Source organism: Ictalurus furcatus, chromosome 11, assembly GCF_023375685.1.
Source record: "Ictalurus furcatus strain D&B chromosome 11, Billie_1.0, whole genome shotgun sequence".
Taxonomy (NCBI): Eukaryota; Metazoa; Chordata; class Actinopteri; order Siluriformes; family Ictaluridae; genus Ictalurus; species Ictalurus furcatus.
The window spans coordinates 17543606-17566192 of record NC_071265.1 but is presented as its reverse complement, the minus strand read 5'-3'; the positions used below and the strand labels follow the sequence as shown (position 1 = coordinate 17566192).

Sequence of the window (22587 nt, the reverse complement as noted above, 5' to 3'; positions counted from 1 at the left end):
GATCCCAAACTACTACTGTGAAGTTCCAAACATGAGAAAACCGTTCACTGCAATGGAACCAAAATTCAGTCAAGTTTCACACTCATAGTTCATCTCTGGGGTCCCTGTTGTGTCATTACTGTCTATTTTTACAGCTTAAACATAAAGTATGACCAAAACGATGAAACCACAAACATAACATTTCAATTAGACTCAACCTTTTAAAGAATTTACTCCTGTGTTCCAGGTTGAAATGCAGCCTACATTCCAAGAGTCTTGAGGATGACAATTAGGAGTAGCGCACAACTCTCTGAGTACACCATGAGTTTCTAAAGGACTGTATGTTCTATTGACACACATTTTTTTTATTTCTAGTTTATTTCATGTATGTGTTTTATTAAATATGCAAAACCAGAGAGAAGGGGTACTGAAAAATCTGTCTGCAGCTCATATTTTAAAAAAAGAAAAGAAAAGAAAAGAAAACTATGTATATGAATGGAATGGTTAGATGGTTTGGTACTGTATGTAGTGATTAAGGCATGTGTAATTCACTCATCTTAAGTAAATGTTATCCTGGTCAGCGTTGTAGTGGGTCCGTAGCCCATCCCTCTTGGTGTGAGGTGAGAATACACCCCGGATGACACGCTCATTCACACCTAGGGCCAATTTATAGCCAATCCACCTACTGGCAAGTTTTTGGGAGGTAGAAAGAAACAAGAGAACCTGAAGGAAGCTCCACACAGACATACACAGCTCAGGATCAAACCAGGGACCCTAAGGCAGCAATGCTACTTTTAATATAAAGTACTTTAGAGTATACCTTAAAGTATCTTTGAAAAAATTATTTACAGTTACTTATGAATTCCAGCTATGTTACTAAAACCTGCGGGGTGGTGCTTTTCAGTTCAATTCAGTAATATTTGCATTTACAATAGACGTTGTCACAAAGCAGCTTCTCAGTATGTAAATTTCGATTCCTAATGAGCAAGACAGAGATGGCAGTGGCAAGAAAAACTCCCTGCGATGGCACGAAGAAGAAACCCTGAGAGGAACCAGACTCAAGAGGGTGATACCAGATAGTGGGATTATAAATTATTACAGTATTTAGGTGTAGAAGAGGAAAGTCAAACCGTACTAAGTGTGATTAAAAGATGCTCAGTGTGAGCATATTGTAAATAAGATTTCTGGGATGAGCACAAGACAGTCTTTTTGATTATAGCAGTACAATTCTTAGTATGCAGGTGAGGTGAGATTATCCACTGAAGCAAGGGAGAGTCTAGGCCATAAAATGATATGGCTAAGTGGCTTGTTAGACCTTATTTTGCACGAATAACTACTGAGTAGACGCTCTTGATGGTGCTATTGATGAGCTGTATATCTTTAGGGTGCAGGTACTATCAAACCTGCTGCAGTACCACCCAGGGTAAGGCTAAACATCTCAGGCAGATTACCCAGAAACCTGACACTACTCCAATAGGCTCTGCTTTAAGACACATGAGTGATGTCAAATCACCATGGCTGTGCACACTGAACAGTGTAAAGTGCCTTTTAAGATCAATATGCAGACACAGTACTTCGTTAAATCTATAGCACTGACCATACTAATAGCTGTTTTGAGAAAGTAATCACCAACATTAGAGTTATCACTACCATTAGCCAGTTCACTTGTTGCTAAGCTACTTGCTATTGTCCTCTGGCTAGGTTGTTGGTACGCTACTCGTGTTTGTTCCCTGTTGTTGCTGTGCTGCAATTTCAGTCCAAAATGTTGCATGAATGTTTGCAGTTCACTATAGTAGAATAGTACCAATAGCCACTCAGGCCTGTAACTGTAAACGTGAGGTTAAAATAGCTTTTAAACATGCTTTATGTGCTTGGACAGCGCAAACAAAAGACACACTTTCGTGGAGGCGTCCATGTTTGACGTTATTACAACTTGTAAGCTACCACTTACAGGGCACCATGAAGGTAGTAAACAAATCCTGGGCAGTTTACACAGGAACCTGACACTCCAGTCTCTAACTTAACACACATCTTCTAAGGCCCCTGTTTAGTGCTTAGCACCCTGAATAATTCAGACCCCCATCCCTCACCCATTTACAACTCTCTTAGTACTCCCTGTAATAGACAGTACTGAAGCAGCTGGAATGCCAAGACTATCATTATGAAACCTAACGAACAAGCATATTAATGCAAAAATCATTCAGCATATTTCTTGCTTCAAATGATGTCACAACACCCATAGTTGTGGGTGTTGGGCAGCTGTGGCTCAGGTGGTAGCGGGTTGTCCACTAATTGTAAGGTTAGCGGTTCGATTCCTGGCCCACATGACTCCACATGCCGAAATGTCCTTGGGCAAGACATTGAACCCCAAGTTGCTCCCGATGGCAAGCTAGCTCCTTATATGGCAGCTCTGCTACCATTGGTGTGCGGGTGTGAAAGGGTGAATGAGAAGCAGTGTAAAGGGCTTTGTAGAATCGCTAAGGTTAAAAAAGTGCTGTATAAATGCAGATCATTTACCATAGTCCTTACATTCTTCTGTGTGTCAGTAAACACTTTAAAAATTATTTTAAGGCTTTATTAAAAAGCATAGAACATATTGTTGGATTTTGATATTAGTGGATGTGATGTCCAGGCACTGTTCTCTAACTCCAGGTTGCATTCTCTTAGCAGTCATCATAATCATTAACATCGTCAGCATCATCATTGGTGCAAGTCTCTGTGCTAATGAGGCTGATTAGTATTCTTCCTGTGATACACTGCACTTTGATGTCTAGTGCACTAACATTCAGCTAAAAGCACCACTACAAGGCTTGTGTTCCTCTTTCAGCTAAACACCACTAGTTTATTGAACTACAACCCCAATTCCGAAAAAGTTGGGACAGTATGGAAAATGCAAAACCAAAAAGAGTCATTTGAAAAATTAAATTCACCCTGTACTATATTGAAAATACATTGTTAATATATTATTTTATGTTTTACTTTGTAAATTTATTTTGTTTTTGAAAATATACACTCATTTCAAATCTGATGACTGCAACACACTCCAAAAAAGTTGGGACAGTCGACTGTTTACCACTGTGTATCGTCATCTTTTCTTTTAATAACACTTATTAAGCGTGTGGGCAAGTGGAATTTCCCCCCATTCATCCATTATGCATTTCTTCAGCTGCACAGCTGTACAGGGCCTTCGTTGCCTTATTTTGAGCTTCATAATGTGCCACACATTCTTAATCGAAGACAGGTCGGTACAGCAGGCAGGCCATGCTAGCACCCGCACTCTCTGCTTACGCAACCATGGGTTTGTAATCTGGGCAGAATGTGGTTTGGCGTTGTCATGCTCTGGATGGCAGCATATGCTGCTCCAAGATGTGTACAGATCTTTCTGCATTAATGATGCCCTCACAGATGTGCAAGTTACCCATGCCATAGGCACTGACACACCCCCATACCATGACAGACGCTGGCTTTTGGACCTGACGCTGATAACAGCTTGGATGATCCTTTTCCTCTTTGGCCTAGAGAACACGACGACTGTTTTGTCCAAAAACTATTTGAAATGTCTACTCGTCGGACCACAAAACACTATTCCACTGTGCTACTGTCCATCTCAGATGAGAAAGAGCCCAGAGAAGTCGGCGGCGCTTCTGCACAGTGTTGATGTATGGCTTCTGCTTTGCATAGTAAAGCGTTACCTTGCATCTGTGGATGCAGCAGCAAATGGTGTTGACTGACAAAGGTTTACCAAAGTATTCCCAAGCCCATGTCAGGATCTCCATTACAGACTCATGATGGTTTTTAAGACAGTGACGTCTGAGGGATCGGAGATCACGCACATTCAGAAGTGGTTTTTGGCCTTGCCCTTTATGCACCGAGATTTGACTGGATTCCTTGAATCTTTTAATTATATTGTGCACTATAGAAGGTGAAATGCCCCAAATCCTACCGATTTGTCATTGGGGAATGTTGTTCTCAAAATCTTGGATTATTTGCTGACTCGTCTGTTGGCAGATTGGCGAGCCTCAACCCATCCTTGCTCTTGAAGGACTAGGCCTTTTTTTGGAGGCTCCTTATATACTGCGATTAGACGATTGCCTCACCTGTTTCACATCACCTTCTTATTTCAACTTGTCACATCGTTATTAGTCCTAAATTGCCCCTGTTCCAACTTTTTTGGAACATGTTGCATGCATCAATTTCAAAATAAACGTTTACCTTCAAAAAACTATGCAGTTGATTGGGTAAAACATCAAATTCCTTGTCTTTATACATTTTTTGTTTAAATACAAGTCAAAGTACATTTACAAATCACTCATCTTTGTTTTTATTAGCATTTTCCATACTGTCCCAACTTTTTCGGAATTGGGGTTGTATATCGAACGGAGAACAATGTATTATAGTAAAAAGCAAACTCAACATTACAGGGCTATTTTGGCATAATAACATTTAATATCTTCATTACCATGTAGTATTTTATGTCCATCGTCTTTCTATCTCCACAACATACAGTATCTCACAAAAGTGAGTACACTCCTCATATTTCTGTAAATATTTGATTCTATCTTTTCATGTGACAACACTGAAGAAATGACACTTTGCTACAATGTAAAGTAGTGAGTGTACAGCTTGTGTAATAGTGTAAATCTGCTGTCCCCTCAAAATAACTCAACACACAGCCATTAATGTCTAAACTGCTGGCAACAAAAGTGAGTACACCCCTAAGTGAAAATGTCCAAATTGGGCTCAATTAGTCAATTTCCCTCCCCGGTGTCATGTGACTTGTTAGTGTTACAAGGTCTCAGGTGTGAATGGGGAGCAGGTGTGTTAAATTTGGTGTCATCGCTCTCACACTCGCTTATACTGGTCACTGGAAGTTCAACATGGCACCTCATGGCAAAGATCTCTCTGAGGATCTGAAAAAAAGAATTGTTGCTCTACATAAAGATGGCCTAGGTATTAAGAAGATTGCCAAGACCCTGACCTTGAGCTGCAGCATGGTGGCCAAGACCATACCATAGGGGTGTACTCACTTTTGTGAGATACTGTACATCATAATTAATATATTTCACATATGCTATTATTTATGTGGAAAATATAATGGCCATTTGTTATAATATATAATTTTATCTTCGTTTCTTTTATCTTCATTTCTCACTACCTGAATAAGAATAAAAAAACAGTGTCCCAAAAGACAGCGTATGATGTCGTCTTTCCACTGCACACAATGGATATGATGGCTGGAATATGTCCTCTACTGGAAGCTGTACTGCATTTACATTTTGTTCGCAATGAGAAAACGTAAGTTTCAAGTGTCAAATTCATAACAACAAATGCTTTGGTAGTGTTTGAAGAAAGAAGCCCTTCCTGAGGACATCTCACAAAATGCAGCCCCTGAACTTCAGCAAGTGTCAATAGAAGTACAGCTATAATTGTGTGTTGTGGTCAAATCAGACTAAATCACTTTTTGGTCATGTGCATTGTGAACATGTTGGGCCACAAAAAGAGACTTCATACAAGAAAAAGCATCTGATACCAACTATAAAATATTGTGGTGGTTCAGGTTTTGGTAAAGATGTTACTGAAGATGAATGAATTTCCCAGTTTGAGCTCAAAATATAAATGGTCTGCACTTATGCATATAAAATGCATGTTACTCTTTTATATATTATTTTTTTCTCAATTTCATCAAGAGTCCAAATAATTCTGGATGGCACTATCGTTTGTCAGTAGTAGTGAAAAGGCAGTATTGCATCACAGAAGAAATCACCCAATTCACAGAGAATGGTAAATGATGAAGCAATGAAAGAGCATTCAAAGTAAGCAAGACCTAAAAACTACAAGCGTGCCACAGCACCATGGCCTTTCAGCATGTTGATTATGAATTTAAAACAAAAGCCCTTACTTAGTAAGTGAAACTGACTAATATCATTAGCTTACCACTTTATGTTACCTGCATGTTACTGTAGCACATGAATTTCATTGTTTTTTTTATACTCTGCATCCTGATTACATTTGACAGTAAACCTGACTTGACAATAGAACACAAGAGGTAGTGCGGAAATAACATCAAGGCTGTGATTTCGCTGCAGGCATGAACCAAAGGCAAGTGCTGTAGATCATTACAAGCATAGTACTATTCTGCGATAACATATGACAGTATCTCTAGCCCTTCCAGCTCTGTACCCCAGAGAGAAGGGCCTAATTCCTGAAGAACTGAAATGTAGACACTCTGAAAGTAGGGCTGATGCTGAACTAAAAACGACAAAGAGGACATTTAAACCCCACCTTGGTTCATAATATAGGAAAATTTCTTTCTCCAACATTTTACCTAGATTCCATTAGTTTCTTAGCTGCTCAACCAGGCAGAATAAAACATAAGACTTGCTGCATGCTAAGATGAGGTATGCTTACAGCTTCAAAGTCCAGCCAACACATGGCAGATTAGACCATATCCGAGTTCTGTTTATGTCTTTGTACAGGCTTATTTTCCAACAACATCCTATAATCACAAGGACAGTGACACAATGGTCAAATGAAGCCACTAAGGCTCTGAGTGAAGCTCTGGAGGAAACCAACTGAGATAAAAGTCACATAAGGACAGTATAAATAGTTTAGCGGACTGTAGGTCTGTGTGGATAACACTATTCCCCCACCAAGTACACTTTTCCATCCCTGGATTATGAACAATCTGAAGGTTTGAATAACAAGAAAAGGCCAATAGGAACATGGAGATAGTCAATAAGTGAAAACAGGTCTGCCTCAGGACTATCTGCCATTTGAAAAGCCATCAGCATTTCATCACCCATCTCCCAGGCCACCAGCTGTTTGTCACACTTAACCTCTCAACTACCCACTTCCTCACACTGTACAGAGTACACATTAATAGCCATCAACAGGATTACTGATGCCTATTCATCAGCAGCAGTGACAACTGTTTGTGGATGGCTCAGTGCTTCAGTTATGGAAAACACTGTGCATAGACTCAATACCTAAGAGTAGTACATTTAGGGGCCTCAATGATTATAGGCCAGTAACACTGAAATCTCATATCATGAAGGCACGCAAGAGTCTGGTCTTGGTCCACTCCAGACTCTTGTTCATGAATCTTGGAACCCCTTTCGGCTGGCATATCACCCCCATGATGGCTGAGTAATTATTTACATCATGCAGATGGCTTACTCTTACTTGGATAAAACTAGCAGTACTGTGAGGATTTTTTTTTTTACTTCTCTAGTGCTTTTAACACAATCCAGTCACCACTGCAAGGAAGGAAACTGGATGAATTGCAGGTGTGTGTCCTTATGATCTCATCTCATGGATCACAGACTTCCTGGCTAGCAGACCACAATTTGTAAAGCAAAGGAACTATAAGTCTGAAAAGGTATTGCCCAACAAAATAGAGCCCCAGAGGATGGTCACTTCCCATTTCCTGTTTACCCTCAGCTCTGTCTTCAAGTACAACTTGGTGTCATTTCACTTGTTCTTAACATTATTCATGTTTTTTACTCTGCCCATTAAGTTCTTACAATACATTTCTCTTGTGAATGCTGTATGGAAATGTGTTTTTGTGTTTTTGTGTATTGTGGTTGAATTTTGGACGGATGTTGTATTGTCTTTGGGCTGCAAATATATCTTTGTGTGGTCTTGTTGAATGACAGGACAGTAAGAATTTAACTACACACGACAATAAAGTAACTTGCCTTGACGTGACTTCTCAGATCAGAGTTCTTAAATGATTCTGCTATGGTTGGGTGTGTAGAGGATTTACAGAAGACACATTATGGATCTTGTTTGGCAGCTTTGTGAATGGCTTTGTGTGAGGATAGAACCCTATACAGATGACTAAGCCCAAAGACCTATTGGTCAATTTCTGACTGAAAAGAACCCCTCCTAATCCTGTCTGACAAGTATCTGGGTGAACATGTAGACAATGGGAAGAATCAACTTATCAAGAGGGCAGATTCTGTCTTTGGTTCAAATCTAGACCCCCTGGAAGTGGTGGTGCTAAGGACAGTAGACAATGGTGTCCAAACTGATGAGCATGTTACCCACCACTTTCACAGCATACTTTGAGAAGTATTTTCTACAATGGGCTGATCCAAACACAATGGCCTAGAACTACAGCAGTCAGGCTGCACAACAAAGTGAATTTGGGCAACTGCAATGCCACAAAATATCAAGCAACACAATTACAATATTAGCGCTTTCATTCAGTTATCCATACTTTTTTTTACTCTTACACTCTTATTCTTCGTGTATGCACTGTGCTTTGTGTGACTGCTACAACAAAGCAGCTATCTATCTGTCTGTCTGTGTTTACTGTGTATAAATATAGCTGCGTATCACTGAGAAATAATACACTAAAAAAGAACATTCCATCTGACAAGTACCTTCTGTTGCTTGAGGAACACACACCCTCCGTTGTAATGATGATCCGAAGTTCATGATCTGAAGGCTTTCTAGCAGGAGCTATCTGTAACATTAATCTGTGTTTTCTTTTTGCTTTAACTAGTGAGACAGTGTATAACCAACTACTGGTTACGGTCTTTTAGAATTTACTGGCCCTTCAAAAAAAGTTTATCTTGAACAGTCTGTTGCTTTGGAGACTGCTGGGTTACTATTTTTTACATTTTGGCTGAAGTGTAACTTTGCCATGTTCTGTGGAGATATTATTTTCACATAAAACCTTCCTTTCAGGCATGCCAATTGTGACAGGTGCTTCAATTTTAGGTGTTTTAAAAAAAAGCCTTCCGGTTTGTAGCCACACATACCCCTAATACCCCAACTAGAGCCTACCTATCACTATCATTCTAGGACAGGTGTAAGACCTTACCCGTTGGCAAGATTATCGTCATCATCATCATCCTCATTCAGACTCTTGCTCATTAGGTCAGAATCGCTCAGGTAGCCAGATTTGAGGTCGCCATCTCCTGTGTCCAGGTTCTCGATGAGCTCAATGTGGGAGGTGTTGCTGAGGCGGCTCGAGCAGCGGGCAGGCATGGTATGAGAGGTGTACTGGGATGCTTTTGAACCCAGTGGGTAACCAGTGGAAGAGGGGGCATCGCCAGCCTGCAGACGGGGGCTGGCTTGGCCATGACGCCAGGACAGTGGAGAGGAGCGGTTGGAGAGGCTGGAGACACTACGGGCATTGGTGTCATCACTGTCATAGCACATGCTACTGTCCAGGCAACTGAGAGAAAATGAGAAGACATTTTAAGAGTTTGGATTAGGTTGGTGCAATGTTGCGTATATTAATGATAGTTTTGCAAACATAGAAATTTGTCACTTAATAGGTAATCACTGAGGATGCCATTCAATATTCTCAACAAAGCATTAATCAATGATACTTTGAAATGAAATAGAAGAAGACGTAGCACAGAAACAGTCATAGAAAATCTGCATGAAGGTGTGCATGCAGAATCTGGCCGTTGCTGAGGCTTTTCCACTCAGGGTGGAGGTTGTATAACCTAATGTGACTGTCCAAATAAACACTATAAAAGTTTCCTCTAGGGCTTTGAACAAAGTTGTTTTTACTCAGATTCCCACTAGAGAAATCACAGATGAGACAGATTAAAAAGAGGGATGGACTGACATGCCATATGACACTCAAGATAAGTGGCTCAGCAATGTAATTATAATAAATTAAGCAACATTTTTGCTCAGAGAATAACTTTGTTCTAATGTGACATTTGATGAGTGATTTACAATGGCGTGCATGTCAGTCTGTCAGTCCTGCAACAATTGGACTGAGAAAAGCTGGGGCGAGTTCACTTTACTTAATTCAGGATGTGAATTGAAAACCTGGAAAATCTGGATAGACGTGTATGGGTGGGTAGAAATTCTGGGCACTCCATTACATGCCCTGAGATGACTAAGTGGAGATTATTGAGCTGCAAAAGTGGGTAGTGCTCAACTACATGCTCTTAAGTCAATAATTCTGTAATTCACTCAAATGAAGCATTTTATGAAACAATACTAAAAAGGATTTCTCCAACAAAAAATATAATGCTTTCAATGCTCAGAAATCATTTCATAAATTTGAAACATTATAATCATAGAATCATTTTATATTTCATATTACAATCATTTTAGTCCATGTCACATTAGATACCTAGATAAGCTTATAACTTTTAGTAACATATTTGCCTTTTTTGGAGCAAATAGTTAGTTGACCAAGACACTGTCAAGAACACAAATAAGCTAAAAAGAATCAGTATTTTTACATGTCTGTAATAGTACACTGCAGGAACAGACTTTTTTTTTTCCAGGTGTGATTATATATTATATTAATATATATAATATATATTTAACACAGGATGTTTCTTTGTTGAAATTGTGTGGTTTTTACTCTTGTGTTCATGTAAAACACAGAAAATGTTTCTTGGATGTTGGTTGCTCAAAATAACACAACATATCACATCAGCTCAGATATCAGCTAACTGGATTTTAAAACAGATGCTATAAAGGTCTGTAGCGGGATATGATGTGTAGCTACAGGATTCTAAAATATTGAGCGTTCTCTTAGGATCAGATGGGGAGGGGGCGTGGTCTGCTGAAGAGATCAAAACGCTGTGGACAGAGATATTGCTAAGTCCATTATATCCAGAGCACCCTCCCCTTTGATATAAATACAGTGTTTAGTGGACTCGGTCTTCTCTTAAAAGACTCAAGACTCAGAGATATGAGGTGAACAGATAGTATGTGGGTTTAAAAGGGGGTCTGACATTTATTGACAGTGAAAGCTGTACAAACGTTTTTGTATTTGTGAAGAATTGAGGCCAGGTGTTTGGACAGCAAAAGTGGCAACTTTCCCAAAAGCAAGTGTGTGTGTGTGTGCGTGTATGACTGGGTCCTTGTTTTTGTACACAGTCTGCTTTGCACAGTAAATGGTTTCTGAAGCCCAATTAGTTGGTCTGTAAATATGAAATATCCTGCATGTGTGTGAATATGTAAGTGTGTGTGTCTTACCCATGGCTGAGTTGGGTCCCTCGCAGACTGGACATGGTGTCTTCCAGGTTCTGCCGGAGATCCAGAACATTCTGAACGGTACGCTTCCTCTGAGACTCTCGATCTGCCAATGACACCAACAGTTCAGAACGAGTCACTTTCACCTGACACATCAACCACAAATATGACAATATGCATTCTTACAACATGTAAACATCTGGTTGAGAAACATTTACTTTTCTCTACTATAAACTACTATATTAGTCCTGCAGGCATAAACTTAGCAGTATCACCTCTTGGGAAACTTGGACCGCAAACACACACAAGTATTTCCTATTAACACGTTCGTATCTGGGCTGTATGCAGAGTTTGCAAGTTAAATTCAATATTTAAGCATATCTAGAGTCATTTTATGCAGGTACTTAGATTAATATTTGGGGCTGCCCAATCAGATTATTCAAATTATATTAATCATGCTTAGAAATGTCTGATACAGGGCTTTTCAATAGCACCCAGACCACAGCTTTTAAACACAAGCACAAAAAAAAGCAGACAAAAGCCCGGTTCATGGAAATGAACTGTAATGATCACATAAATCAAATTTGCCTTAATTTAACAATCTGGCTTCCACCCTCATTATTTGGTAGGTTTTAAAATAGCTCTTGATCCAGCACATCCCTTTTTCCCCCACAGTGAGCAGGACATACATTGACACAAAGCATGAAGCTTAGGTAGGGGAGAAACACGCTGTAGAAAAACGTGTAATGAAAAAAAAAATTTATTTTATTTTTCAATTGTGTGCAAACATTAATGTAGCCGCACCATGCTAAAACAAGATCATACTGCATATCTAATCATTTAATTAGCTATTTTGATTTCTCAAATTAATAAAAACATGCCAATGTTTTTGTAATTCTTTGTGCTCTCCTTGTAAAAAAAACATACCCAAGGACATACTGACTAAGTCTTCATCTGCTATGTTTACAGATCAATTAGTTCAAGTGGATTCTTGAAGTGCATTCTTATAAAAGTTGGTCCCCAATTGAGATGCATTCTCTATCTTCCTGGAGAATAAAAAAATTCCATGCACTTCACAGGGACAAAATGATTAACTAATCAACAGTGTTATATTTATGTGCTTAATATTGTCCTTTAATGACATTCCATCGTTTTTTGGGCATATTTGCAGCCCAAAACACAAATGAGTGACCAACACGAATGAGTGATAATGAATCAGAGTGACTTATCATTGTTACATCAATCTGACATGCTGGACTACTCACTCGAGTCAATGTCACACACACAAAAATGACTTAAGCTCAAGGTCAGAATCACACAGCCCTAAATGTGTAGCCTAATACTTAATCAATTGACCAGAACCAGGTGATTTGAGCATAACAAGGGTAGAAAAATGTATTTTCATTAGCTAGATTTCCTAAATAGGTTAACAGCAAAGTGAGCTAATTTGACTGCAGTGATTGTCCCTACAGTACTAGTGCTAAATAACACATGAGCACACTTCCTGCCATTTCCTAAATGTCATGCTTTGGATCTGAACGCTGTCTTGCCCATATACCCATTCACATGAAATGAGCTGGAGGAGCCAGATAATTAGGCCTTCACTCCCACAGAAAAATGCAACAGTAATATAATAATGCAGATGGTTAAAAATAATCTCACTCTACTGGAAATGAAATCCAGTTAAAAACCAGTTCAACTTAAAAATAAATGGCTGCTGTCAGTCCACCAATCATGTGTCCTCTTTTAAAACCGTCTCCTCAGCATGAACCCTGTAAAGGTGCGAGGACAGTGAGGCGTAATCAAATTAGCAGAGGCAGAGAGGGCTACAGTACGTCACTGCATCATTTCCATTTAGAAAATAAATGCAACAATTTATAAACTAAACATGCGTCTCGCACGAACCACTTTCTGTTTGCAACTTGTTCACCTGGCCTCTATGGGTGATCAGCATGTCATCAGTATGACCAATCAATCCCATGGTGCAGTTAGGCATGATGTCTGCTCTGACATTATTAATGGCTGTATTGAGCTGGAGAGAGAGACTCCACGACAGTACAAGGGTTATGGCAGAATTGAATATCTCTTGTCAATCATACACCATTCCCATGGGAGCCAATGAATTAACAAGTGTCCTAATTAGCAGTCACTCAAGGGACTGCAGTTGTATAAATAGTAAATTAAGTACAGGATCAGCCTAGTTTATCAATTAAACAGTGATCAGGAGAGAAATAGCAGGCATGTAATTGATCTCCCATGTTAGTTACACTGTACAATCACTCTGTAAATAAATCAGAGCATATATTATATAAATGAGTTCAGTATTACGTAACACACCAATGGCCAACAAATCTAAATGGGGCATGAAAATGGACGAGAAACTGAAGGGCTATCAAAGTACACTCATGTTTCTGTATAAATCGAATGCTATATGCAGCCCCAAGTTTGTAAAAAAGCTTCCATTCACAGTATGCTGTTATACAGCTTAGTTTGATGAACATATGGTCCAGAAATTAAATTATAAGGTCACCGAGTCCAGACCGACACATTTACTTCCTAGGTGGTAGAAGTAGGTCACTCACACAGACAGTGACAGTGTAAAACAGTAAAACTACTGCAGCTGCTTTCTGGCTCCTGATTAGCTGTGTATTTATGTAACCATCCCAAAATCATAGCTGCTGTTTTATTATGTTTCTCATACAGTATCCTCTTCTATGCCCTGGGTGTACTGCAGTGTCCTTGCTCCTTTTTAACTCTCCTCAAGCTGGGGTCATATGTTAGAAACACAGTGAGGTTCCTCATTGTGTATTCTACCAAAACACAATCTTTATGCTCAGCATGTTAATTTCCCCTTTTGTAAGAAATGCAATACCAAAGACACATTGTGCCTTCTAGACTTGGCTACACGTCTTTCTGGCTTTTATTTATTTATTTATTTATTTATTTTTAAAGCTTCTGACCATCCTTTTTTACCATCCTGTGATTTTATGCTGACAACTCAACTGAAGTCTGTTGTGTACAGTGCACCACAGCCAAGCACAAGGAGCCAACTGTATCCACAGGCTCTTAAGTTTCTGTCTCTTGTGTCTGCTTCTCAATTCAACCCATTGTCCTGCTACAGATATTTCAGTCAGAGTTTTTGCATGGGCCTAGAGCCCAGTCCAGCTGTACTACGCTGTTACAGAGCAGCTGCATGCACAGAGAAAATGTTTTATTCTCTATCGCAATATGGTCGTCATACAAGAGTAAGTAGGCTGTTTCTGTTGGCATGATTGAGAAAGATTACAAGTGAAGAAGTCCATAAGGAAGTCCATTATGCTGGAGTATGTGGCACAGAATCCTGAAATGCATGGATGAAATGATACGCCTTGAAGAGTCGCATACATTATGGAAGACAAGTGATGTACAATACTACTGAACTTCAGTCTTCAGCCTCTTGTGGTTTATTACTGACATAAATACTGATAAATACTGTTCAACAACTGATGGGCTATATTATCAAACCACTAAACTTTTGACTTGGACTGCATTTGTTGGGTGTTCCCATCACTGAGGCTCGGTCAATATGTAACACTTTTCTTGAAAATCTAACTGGATGGTGCAATAGCCCTTTATGTAGACTGTTGATTGAGGAGCCCTATTTTGCCTGAGTCAATATGTTGAATCCGGGGGAAAGTTTGCTGTCATTAGCCAGCAAGTCGTTTAAGTAAGATGCCGTGAAAATGAGCTTCCCAGCAAACAACTTCGAAGATCCAAGACAGAAAACCAAGGCATAGAGTGGGGGAACTAAGTATTGAACGCATCAACATTTTTTTTCAGTAAATATATTTCCAATGAGGCTATTCACATGAAATTTTCACCAGACATCGGTATTAACTCAAGAAATCCGGAAATATAAAGAATTCACAACATTAAAGTCCATAAATAAAGTTATGTGTAATAAAGTGGAATGAACTGAACATGTATTGAACACGCTAAGAAAAAGCAGTTCTCCAAGGCAAGGTAAGGCAAGGAACCAGCTGAAATCTGTAAGTAATTATACCTCCTATCTGTGCATATTAATATCAGCTGGTTTAGTAAATTGATGGTATATAAAAAGGCTTTTCGTTACCAAGGTGTTTCACAAGAAACAGCTCATGATGGGTACAGACATATTTCAAAACTTCTGAATCTTCCAGTAAGCACCATTGGGGCCATTATCTGCAAGTGGAAGCAACATCACTCCATCATCAACTGGCCACGCACAGGAGCTCCTCGCAAGACTTCTGACCAGGGAGTCAAAGAATAGTCAGAAGAGTAGCCCAAGAGCCAAGGACCACTCAGAAAGAGCTCCAGAAACACTTGGCGCAGCAGATACCATTGTCACAGAAAAAACAATAGGCAATGCACTCCACCGCCATGGTCTCTATGCACGCTCAGCCCACAAGACTCCATTACTAAAAAAAAAAGCATGTCGAAGCTCATTTAAAGTTTGCTACAACTCATTTTGGTAGGGTAGTCTGGTCAGACGAGAGCAAAATGGGACTTTTTGGCTGTTATACTACACACCATGTTTGGAGAAGAAATGGCACTGCACATCACCCTTAAAACACTATACCAACAGGGAAGTTTGGAGGTGGAAGCATCATGGTGTGTTTTTCATCGCATGGTACTGGCAGACTTCATATAAAGGAAGGAACAAAGCATGGAGCCCTTTACCAGAAGATTCTTTAGAAGAATCTCCTGCCATCCACCAGGATGATGAAGATGAGATGTGGGTGGACCTTCCAGCAGGACAACGATCCAATGCATACAGCAAAGGAAACTCTCAATTGGTTTCAGAGAAAAAAAATCAAGGTGTTAGAATGGCCCAGTCAATCACCTGACTCGAATCCAATAGAACAAGATTTAAAGACAACATATTTAGAAGAATGGGCCAAAATCACACCTGAATACTGCGGCCCATTAATTTCTTCATACAGGAAGTGTCTTGAAGCTGTCATTACAAACAAAGGCTTCTCCACTAAGTATTAAATAAATTTGAGTTAGCGTGTTCAGTATTTTTTTCTCTGTGTCAGTCCACTTTATTACACATAACTTCATTTATGTACTTTAATGTTTGGATTTCTTTATGTGTGTGGATTTCCTGAGTTAATGCTGATGTCTGGTGAAAATTTCATGTGAATAGCCTCATTGGAAATAAAAAACATGTTGACACGCTCAATACTTCCCCCACTGTAAATGTGTAAGTCTTCCAGCATAGTGTAAATCACATACAAATCACTTGACACTATTAAACCATTATCCTGATTTCTGTTGCTCTCGAGACTATTTGCCATTCTCAGCACAGCACGTCTCTGGCATTTGTGCAAACTTTCTACACAAAAGCCTAAATCAAGTAAAAAAACAAAACAAAACTCTTTTTCTTGTGCCAAATAAACTCTAAATAACAGTTACTTTTCAAAATGTATGATTTGTTTAATCGCCTGCATCAACTACATCATGTATTAATCCTAAACTGCATATATTTTTTTTAGATTTCAAGGATATTGCTATACTTTGTAATTCTTTTAGAATTAAAGTTAAAGATTTTAGACCTGAAATGAACTGTCCATGTTTATGACCACGTATGTTTTTACCTCTTGTTTGATGATGCCTTATATTCCTACACAGGGACCATCCATTTTTACTTTTTTAAAATAATTGATATCTTGAAAAAGTCATAACGCATATGATGCTGTGTATAAATGCAATTTTAAATTATAGAAAACACCTAAAGAATATGTTCTTAATAGTCTAGGGCAGTGGTTCCCAAACTTTTCCAGGGCAAGGCCCCCCAGATGGTATTAACATTTGACCGAGGCCCCCCTTTTGCAAGATGTCTTTAAAACACATTAAAAATACAGACTTCTGAATATATCCCCCCCCCTTTTAATTAATAATTACATCTTGCATCTTTACATTACAGTAGATTAGGAATTGATTGTGTGTGTGTGTGGTTGTCTGAGCGTGAGAAAGAGAAAATTATGTATTTATTTATTTTTCACACCAAATTGTTGAGGCCCCCCAGGTGCCCCCTGGTGGCCCCCAAGGGGGCCGCGGCCCCCACTTTGAAAACCACTGGTCTAGGGGATTTTTTTCCCCCAGAACTGTCATAGAAAGACATGTCAAATGACGAGGGTAAATCGATAGGACAGAATAAACTTTGAACACAAGCCTACACAGCCTCATGTGTAAAGTAGAAGTAAGAGGAGTAGAAGTAATGTAGGAGTAACAAAAGTAACGTTTGTCTTTGAAATGTATACGTGAAGTACTATATAACAGGTGTGGTCAGTCAAGATGCAGTATCTCAGCAGCACAACAATTTCAGAAGGTAGTGACACCAAAAGAACAAATACAGCAATGTCACACACAATGTACTGCTAATAAGTTCTAGTTTAAAAAGTAAATGAAATATAACAATAACATTATTATTTTAGTAATCATGGTGAACATTAGCTTTAATATTATCTTTGAGGCAAGTGTTTTGGTATTATGCCCAACAAAATATATAGCTTCCTTTGCATCTAACATTAGATAACTAGAACATTCATTAATGTGATATCTAGCTAAAGGAAATGAGCAATAAGGGAATAAGCAAATGTGCTAGACTTGCATATAAAGGTTTATCTTAACCAATAGGGTTATGATAGGGCCATGAAATGCATGGATTCACATGTGATTGATTCATTTCCGCATAAGCTGCCTGGCTAGCTAACTAACATTACCTCCCATATTGATATATAATGGAATAGTTAGCTTTTTGGTGTCAGACTAGCTACAGTATGAGAAGCATGTTTGCCGATACATTTACCTAAAGTGTTTGTTGATTGTTACTAACTGCCAGGTATGCTAGGGAGATATATGCTATTCAGTTGAATTCAGTAAGTACTAAACATTAGTAATGTAATGTTTTTGAAAGTTATGAAAAGGGTCTGTCTAGGTTAAGTTCACTAATATGGTCTCACCATGGTTTGGTCATTTATTCATGCATACCTTAATCAGGTTAGTTGGACTATGGAAGCAGGAACATCACACAATTACACTAGTAATTCTAGCAAATTGTGCATCCCTGTCTTATGTAAAACAATGTTCAAGATTTTGCGCTAAAATGTTTTTTTTTTTTTTGTTATGGGTAAAAGATATGGAAGTCAGAGGGATGATGCTTTACTTTTGCTGCCATCTGCATTATAAGTTAGTGCACCTTTAAATAGCTTAGAGGATGGACAGAGTTGACAGCGGATATCCGTTCAAAATGACGGAAGGCTTTCCCCCCCCTTTTTTTAAAGACTATTTGTCTGTCCTGCCCATATTTGGTCATTTAGTTAGTGTAGACATAAGCGTTTTTCCTTTCTGACACTTCATATGTCCTTTTCACATGTTGGAGAAGAAAAAAAAGCATCCAAACCAAACCTAATACAATCTTCCTACCGCCAATGTTGAATATGACACCACCAGTCAGGTCAAATTGTCAGTGGACAAACAACTGCATGCCAATTTTGTCTTGAGGCACACAATATAATGAATTAAAATGCACTGATATACATGCATAATGTGGCTCGATGGCCAGATGACTGGTGATTACCAACTAGTATCTGTCTTTCCCATGCTTGCTATCACAGACAAGGTTGCACCATTTATTAATGGCTGTGGATACATGGCTTGGAGGAAAAATAAGGACGAGCATCAGTGTAAACTGAAAATGAATTCAATATAGCCCCTCTCTTCAGCCATTCCCTGATAGCAGCCATTACCTCATTACAGCTCAGAGTAGAGCAAAACCAGTCCTGAAACCCAGCACACACCAACCCACCCACACACACACACACATACATACACACACCCACCCACCCACATGCATACACTCAGGCACTGCAGTGGGCAGACAACAGAAAGCAGATCAGTGTGCCAAATGCCACCATCAAGCAGCTACCCAGAATCATGAAATGACACACAGTGATCATCTAGAGCTACCATTTTTCCACAAGAAAGACAGAAGAGCTAAAGAACAAACAGATTGTAACATTGTGAATGCACAGAGAACAATGCCCTGTAGTGCACTGCTATTTCTCCATGTATCTCTCCCAGTGTATGATTTAGGGCAGTCGTGAACAACCAAGTGTAAGAATTCTCCAATGCTGTAAGACGCTTGCAATGCCATAACTTAGTCCACAGTAAGCTGTGTGCCTATCTTACAGAAGGCATTTTTTCCAGTTGTATTTAGGTTAGGTTAGGTTAGGTTAGGTGTTGAGAGCAGATTTGGTTGAAGCTTGGAGATCTGCAGACACTACAACAGGTTTTCTTTTTTTAAAAAAAAAACACACTGTGGTGTACTCACCAAGCACCTGACTGAAGAGTAACTGCTCCAGATCTCCAAGAACTGTGACCACTAGCTCTGGATCCACCTTCAAAAAGGGCTTATCACCACCTTCCTCACCTTGGCCTTTGGCCTCAGAGTCCCCCTGAACCCCAGCTGCAGTCTTCTTGCCTGCAGTCTTTGCCTTGCTGGAAAGGATGTCATCGTCTGACTTTCCATCATCTGCAGCTTTGCTAAGAGGCTTTACTTCCGCATAAGGACCCCGGGGGATGCGGCTTTGGGTCTTTCCGAGGGCACCAGGAGCAGCAAGTGGGGTAAAGGGTTTGGGTTTGGCCTGGAAGAGAGAATGTTCTGACTTGGACAGGTTCCGTGATAGCTGGGCACTACCAGGTCCTCCTCCTCCTCCGCCTATTGGCTTTGGCTTGCCTGTCTTCAGGTGGCTAGTGCTGGCCTTGCCCATGTCGTCGCACCACTTGGGCTCGTAGAGCTGCATCTTCTTTTCAGCATCCGTTAGAACAGCTAGGTTGGTAAGAGACCTCTGCTTGCGTAGGTTGGTGGGCACAGGGATGCGTCCTTCTGTGCTACCCGTACGGTAAACCTTTAGCTCGCTCCGTGCCACATTCTGTGGTACTCCTGACTTGCCCCTTTTGGCAGCCATGCTTGCAACTTTGCCTTCCGTCCTGGATGTATGTTCGCGTACCTTTAGCTAGCTCTAGTATGCAAGACAACCTCCTTTTCTATGCTACCCCCAAAGCTCTCCCTCTATGGGAGAGCATTTAGAGCAGCTTCAGCAAGGAGGAGAGGATAAAAGAAAAGAAGGAGAATCCACAGGCTCAGCTCTTGCTTTCTTTCCTCCTCCCTCTCCGAGAAGGCAGGAAGAAAATGCTAATTCTGTCCTCTCTTTGCTTTTTCCTCCTTACGCCTTCCTGTTTGCCTGCTGCTTCGCTGCTGCCCTAGCTCTCCCTTTCTTTCTCTGCGCTCTTTCTTTCTCATTCATTTCTCTCCTCCCTTCACGAGACCCTACTACAGCTGAAATGCACAGCAACCGGGTAGCAGCAGAGGCAGACGCAACAACAATCCCTCCCCCTTTTCTTCTCTTCCATCCTCCCCCTCCCTCACTCTTTCCCTCTCTCTTACTAGGTAACATTTACCAATGTTTCACTCGTTCTAAGCAGAAAGTGTGAGAAGAAGGGGGTGATGAGTAAGTGCATGCTTTGATTTTCGTCCGGCTTTAGTACAGAACATCAGTTAATATGTTTCCACACAATTTATCCTGAGCCCTTTGTTCTTCCATCCCCTCCCCCACCGGATATGCACAGTCATTAAATTCACTGTTACTGTATTAGATGAGTAAATAGAATTTTCATACATTTTTAAAATAGAGAATATATACTGCATTGTTGTTCACAATTGGTTACATATCCACATGTTTTCCACATAAGTAATGCGTTATACATATTAAGATTATATAAAGTACAAGCAAAAGGTCAGCTAAAATGAAAATAATAAAGAAAGCAAGATTTCAGATTTTGTGTCAGTTATTTTGTCGACATAATTGGACAGTTATGCTTGTTGGAGAAGACATGGTCTAACAATCAAAGCAATCCAGGTTTTCCATTATCACTTTTGTTAAATGCTAAGCAAAAGCTCAAAGCACAAAAAGGCTGACCCTGCATCAAACAATGTACATTGCTGTGCTTCAAATCAAGCAGAAAGTCATAATATTGCTCAATCAAATCCAGCCTCAGCAAAACAAACGTTTCCCATCAATTTCTATTACAAATAAGACAAGTCATTCTTGTGTACCATTTGACATTTAGCCTCATCTTTCAGCAGCTATACATGCTATGGATGAGGTATTTTGAGATGATCCCTAAGATCACCGTATATGACAGTCCATGTACATATCTCTGTGGAGTACTCCACAATGCTCTGCTGGAAAAGCCGTCTCCATAGCAACCATGCTCCCGACATCACAACAGGCATTAGGACTGTAGATTCCCAGCACTCCACAATGCACCGTGAAAATGGCGACAGAGGACTTCAAACGTAGATATTAGCTTTTCCCTCTTCTTTTCTGAATGCCCTAGTTTCTCATCATTCTTAGCGTGCGTGACCGAGAATGAGCACTCTGCAAAATGCCTGGGGCAACTGACCTGGTTAGCACTATGTGTAAAGAAAAGCCTTAAAGCTCTCCCACTGAGATATAGATACTTTGTTGACCCCATGCTGATTGTGGGGGTAATTCTAAAGTCACGCAAACCATTTGATGTGACTGTGGGCTAAAAGGAAGTTAAAAGAATAGCCTCTATTGTCTTCCTTCATTACCAGTAGGCTGCTTGTTTTATGGGCTACATCTGATGACCTCACTGAGTGCACAGCAAACTTCCTGTAGAGATCACCACAGGAAAAGAGACTATGGAATTGCTAAAGGATATTGAGTGTTGAAGTTTATTTTAAAACAAGTGAAACATTGACTATACAGTTACAATTATATATGAAAAAAGATCATAATCATAGCAAGTTGTTCTTGTGATCCAGTCTGTGTGTCCAGTCACATACATCGACTTTACTTTACTAGAAGATTAGTACATAGAACATGCTTTTAATTGGGATTATACATGAGAAATTCATGAAATACAAACACTAACTACATTGTACTTAAGAAACACTGTCTTCTTTTGAGCAATTACATTATTGTTGATTATACCACAGTGCTGTTGATTTCTTGAAACCGGTTGATTAGAAAGTGTTGATTCATTTTCTTTGACAGTAGTGCTTGTTGTAAATCAAATGACAGGTTGAAATGAATGGGCTTGTTGTAATACGTTATCGCATAACAGCTTATTCACATGGACTTCTATGGCAGATGGACTTGTAACAAACATTACATTTGTTGTGTACCAACAAAGACTAATATTCTGTTTCCTTTGTTGAAATAGGTTTATATAACATTTAGTCTCGGGTGTCAGTACGTTCCTCTTTAGGACAAAGGACCTTGTACTTTCCGGTTTCTCTATAACATGACAAGCAGCATTTTTAAAAATCTTATTACCTTCCAGAGAGAGAAAAAAAGAGAAGCTACTGAGGGAACGACTTTATAGGTCTTTTCTATTAGGTACTATAAGTGATAACACTAACTAATTTGTCTCGCGACTGTTCCACAACAATAAAAATAACTATAAAGGGATAAAAAACACAATGTGATGTTCATTAATACATTAAAACTTGTAATCCTTGGCAAACTGCTGTAGTATAGGAGGAATAAAACACTTTGCTACATGCTGTTATAGGAAAATAATTCATGGTGG

The 22587-nt window shown here is 39.6% G+C and overlaps 1 protein-coding gene across 7 annotated transcripts in view; it reads right to left on the bottom strand.

Moving 5' to 3' along the window:
- The window catches only part of nav1b (neuron navigator 1b), a 104968-nt gene that overhangs the window by 53513 nt on the left and 28868 nt on the right, over window positions 1-22587 (bottom strand). For 4 of the 7 annotated variants that reach the window (XM_053636533.1, XM_053636532.1, XM_053636531.1 and 1 more), the window contains 2 exons: window positions 10945-11047; window positions 8810-9166 (listed from right to left, as the gene is read on the bottom strand). In XM_053636533.1, the coding sequence (XP_053492508.1) occupies window positions 8810-9166; window positions 10945-11047 (460 nt within the window). Of the gene's footprint in view, window positions 1-8809; window positions 9167-10944; window positions 11048-19297; window positions 20635-22587 lie in introns of those variants that run through there. The other 3 variants (XM_053636536.1, XM_053636537.1, XM_053636535.1) reach the window with 2 other exon arrangements.